Source organism: Malania oleifera, chromosome 6, assembly GCF_029873635.1.
Source record: "Malania oleifera isolate guangnan ecotype guangnan chromosome 6, ASM2987363v1, whole genome shotgun sequence".
Classification (NCBI taxonomy): domain Eukaryota; kingdom Viridiplantae; phylum Streptophyta; class Magnoliopsida; order Santalales; family Ximeniaceae; genus Malania; species Malania oleifera.
Window position 1 is genome coordinate 85879915 of NC_080422.1, and position 4593 is coordinate 85884507.

Here is a 4593-nt window from a genome sequence, read left to right on the forward strand (position 1 = left end):
GATTCAGAGCAATTCAGAGAAATTTCAAAAGCTCTGATACCATGTTAAGAACCAGGGTGCAACGAAGGAAATGGCAAACTGGAAATATACTGAATGTAATTAATGAATGATCTACATTTACATCAGTCTTAATATTTATTTATAATACAACAAAACAACAAAATTAACTAATCAAGACTCTGCTAACTAATTCTTTTCTTCCTTATTTCTTTCTGTTTTAATTCTTTCTTCTTTTCTTTTTAATTCCATACTCTCAATATGAGATGGAATACTCCAACAGTTTCGATGGATTCTCCATTTTGTATCTTATGAAGCCTCAAGAATAGAAGAAAAATAAAATAATACAAACATTTTTTATGGAAATACATGCACAAGCAATGGGACATGCTCACATCTTCCGCTCGTCAAGGTTTCAGCCGTTTTTCAAATTTCTCTGCCGTTGGCCTGTGGAATTTCAACATAAGAGAAGCTGTAAACCAGGGACAGGCCCAAAAAGCCCTTCTTCTGTTCCGCCGAATGAAACAAATGGGGTTAGAACCCAACAATTTGACATTCCCCTTCGTTGCCAAAGCTTGCGGTAAGCTCTCAAGCCTTAAATACTCCCAAATCATTCATACCCATGTCGTGAAATCTCCGTTTTGGTCTGATATGTACGTTCAAACGGCTATAGTTGACATGTACATCAAGTGCAATCATTTGAACTTTGCATGTGTTGCGTTCGAAAAAATGCCTCAACGGGACATTGCTTCTTGGAACGCAATGCTAGTGGGATACGCTCAAATGGGTCTATTTGACAGAGCTTCAATTTTTTTACATGAGATGAGACTTGAGGGTGTACGGCCCGACGCGGTCACGCTTATAGCATTGACCCAGTTGATTACTCACAAAGAGAATTTAGTTTCTGTAAAAGCTGTCCATTGCTTTGGTGTTCATGCTGGGATAGAAACTGATGTTTCTGTTGCTAACACTTGGATTTCTACCTATGCGAAATGCGGCGACTTGTATTCAGCTGAAATGGTATTTGATGGGATTGTTGGGGGTTTGAAGACCGTTGTCTCATGGAATTCTATGATTTTAGGATACGCCTGTTTTCAGAAATTTATTAATGCGGTTAATGCCTACAAAATGATGCTTCATGATGGATTTAGACCTGATGCAAGCACTGCTCTTGGCTTGCTTGGCTCATTTGTGCAGCCAGAGGCACTTTTTCAAGGCAAGCTGATCCATTGTCATGGGATAAAAATGGGATGGGACATGGATATTTCTGTAGTTAATACCCTTATCTCTATGTATTGCAAGTGTGGAGATATCTATTTTGCACGATATTTATTTGATAGCATGTCAGAAAGAACTTGCATCTCATGTACTGCCATGATTGGGGGATACGCTGAGAAAGGGGATATAGATGAGGCATTGGCTTTGTTCCATGCTATGGAATCGGCTGGCAAGAAACCTGATTTGGTTACTGTGGTGTCTCTAATTTCAGGCTGTGGCCAAACGGGGGCGCTAGAGCTTGGAAAATGGATTGAAAATTATGCTGCTTCAAACGGGCTAAAACCTGACGTAATGGTGTGCAATGCATTGATAGATATGTATGCAAAATGCGGCAGTATTAATGATGCTAAAGAGATTTTTGACACCATGCCAGAGAGGACTGTCGTCTCTTGGACAACCGTCATCACTGGATGTGCTTTGAATGGAGAATTCAGAGAAGCCTTGGATCTTTTCTTTTTGATGGTAGAACTAGGATTGAAACCGAACCATATAACATTCCTTTCTGTTCTTCAGGCTTGCGTTCATGCAGGTTTTCTGGAAAAGGGATGGGAATGCTTTGATTTGATGACCAAAGTCTATAAAGTAAATCCTGGATTAGACCATTACTCATGCATGGTTGATCTTCTTGGTCGTAGAGGACAGCTGAAAGAAGCACTTGAATTTATTCAAAAAATGCCTGTCAAACCTGATGCTGCCATATGGGGTGCATTGCTTGGTGCTTGCAAAATTCACCGTGACCTGGAGATGGGTGAATACGTAGCTCGTCATCTTTTGGAATTGGAGCCCCAGACTGCAGTTTCTTATGTGGAAATGGCCAATATATATGCATCCGCAGGAAGGTGGGATGGAGTTTCAAAATTAAGAAAAATGATGAAGTCCAACAGGGTAAGAAAATCTCCTGGGCGAAGCCTGGTGCGGCTGAATGGGAAGTCTCATCCATTTACGGTTGAAGATAGATGTCATCCTGAAGGACTTCTAATTTTGGGTGTCCTAGATTGTTTGGCTCTGCAGCTAAAAGTAGAGGAAGGATTTGCATCATTTTTAGAGGGAATACTGGAGTTTGATTTTGGTTAAAAATTCATTAGCTGGGCCTATTGGTTCGGTGACAGAAGGATACTTCGCAAAAAACTTGACACCTTTAGGGCTCTGCATCTGCACAGGAACTTCAAGCATCTTATATTGGGAAATGTACATCAAACCACAAAATTCTTACGGGAATCCTCCATAAATTTCTGACTATATTTTCAGATTTTTGGGGTGGACCAATATTCAACTTCATAAAGCGGTGAAGAGATAACCTCATGTCTTCAACCACCAAATTATCTCCGACAAAAGGAAAAATCAAGTGTTGGAATTCGATATTAGAATTAAAAAGAGGGGAATGAACTGTATCTGACACTTTAATTTATTCTGCATTAGATGCCTGTAACCTCTAATTATACTGCACTTTGAGCTAAGGCTCTGGGTTTCTTGGAAGCATGAAACCAACAAAACTTTATTTTCTTTCCCACCAGGGAGAGAATTTGGGGAAAGGGGTTTGTTGGGGGCTTAACATGTAAGTTTCATGATGGGAGATGTTTGGAATATGTTGTTGTAATTATTTTTCCTCTTCCATCTATCATTAGTGTTCTTATACAAAAGAGGCAAAACCATTCTACAAATGATAAATGTAATTTGCAATCTCACATCTGTCAATATACAATCTAGCTAGCTTGTATGTTTTTCCGTTGCTCGTTCTTTACTCGTGCTTGGACAGCAGAGACCTAGTTATGAACTACAATAATGAATTCATATTACTATATCAGTCATGCACGACACAAGGGAAATCCAAAACAAGCATAAGAAAAATGATCCACCCTCAAACAATTTCGCCTACATTTTAAATTAGTTTCTTTTCCATAATCAGTGATTTTCGGTACCCCAACTAATTCATGGGTTACTAGAGTCTTTCCTTAAACCCACCTTGCTCCAAGCATTGGTGATTTGAACCTCTAACAACAAACATTGTTCATGCCTTTATCGATGGGGGACTTGTGTGTTTTTTTTTTAGAGAATAAGTGGCAAATGCAATAGGTAATTTTATTTGGCAATATTTCCTTTATTGTGTTTGTGTGGCTCTTATACTTGGTGGGGTTCATAAACAAAAGGAGAAAAACATATGGGTGTGCTATGCAGCAAGCACTCGTTGACGAGTGTGTCTCACTTGTCGACGAGTAGATATCGAGAGGCAGAAAATCTCAGGAGAACAGGGCATTCGTCGTGTGTTTGTGTGACTCTTATACTTGGTGGGGTTCATAAACAAAAGGAGAAAAGCATATGGGTGTGTTGTGCTGCAAGCACTCGTCGACGAGTAGATATCGAGAGCCAAAAAAATCTCAGGAATTCAGGGACTTGTCGATGAGTGGGCCATACTAGTCGACGAGTGGCCTTCTCTGTCTCAACGATGAGTGTCCTATTCTCGTCGACGAGTGCATCTGGGTTGTGAGGAAAAATGTAAATTTTGAATTGCAATGTTGGGGCGGTTAGAGATTCAGAGGGAAGCCTTTAAGGGGTTGTTATATATGTTCTTCTGGGCATATTTTGACATGTAAGAGAAAGAGAGAGTGTGAGAGAAAGAGAGAAGATCATTGTATACCATTGTAGTGTGTATTCTTGATTTTCATAGTGAAACTCTCGTTGATTGCTCCCGTGGATGTAGGCTTTGCCTAATCACGTAATTCCTAGTGTCGTTGCTTTTATTTTTCTTTTCTTTATATTGCTATAGTTGTGGAAGTATTCTATATTTACCATTTAGATTGTTGCAAGTATGTTTGATTCTTTACAACACTATTATTATTCCGCTATGCATTGTTTGAAGAGGCGTTAATTACACAATAAATGGTATCAGAGCGTTGTTGTTATGGCCTCTGCGTTGAAGGATCTCTTGATGCAACAAGGTTTGGTGAAAGTTTTATATAGAATTCAACCGGATAGCATGGATGTAGCGACTTGGAATGAATTGGAAGCAATCATTTGTTTTTGTTTGGCTAATGATGTGTTGTATCATGTCATGGATGAGAATACTACGACATTAGTATGACGAAAATGCAGGGAATTCTATCATGAGTCAACAGTATTACGGTATAAATGGGCATGTGATGCAAGTGGAGCAACAAACTTAGGGCATTGATGACATAGTTCATATTGCAGGGAGTTTCAGTTCGGGAGACCAGTAGAATCACGATGAGCCCATGTGCACTATCAGACCACCACTCAGGTATAAATTTTGGATTCTGGTGTTTCAAGTATCCATTACTACCAGCAGCAAGATTTTTACTA

The 4593-nt window shown here is 39.4% G+C and overlaps 1 protein-coding gene across 1 annotated transcript; it reads left to right on the forward strand.

The window, feature by feature from the left end:
* The first annotated feature begins 351 nt into the window (after nucleotides 1–351).
* Nucleotides 352–2893, forward strand: LOC131158408 (pentatricopeptide repeat-containing protein At4g19191, mitochondrial). Its single transcript, XM_058113256.1, has one exon. It carries the CDS (start codon nucleotides 367–369, stop codon nucleotides 2347–2349), a length of 1983 nt encoding a protein of 660 aa, XP_057969239.1. The 5' UTR covers nucleotides 352–366; the 3' UTR covers nucleotides 2350–2893.
* Nucleotides 2894–4593: the final 1700 nt, after the last annotated feature.

Bases quoted from the DNA above. Each gene is read 5' to 3' on its own strand.
- LOC131158408 (XM_058113256.1), top strand. From the start codon at position 367: ATGCACAAGCAATGGGACATGCTCACATCTTCCGCTCGTCAAGGTTTC.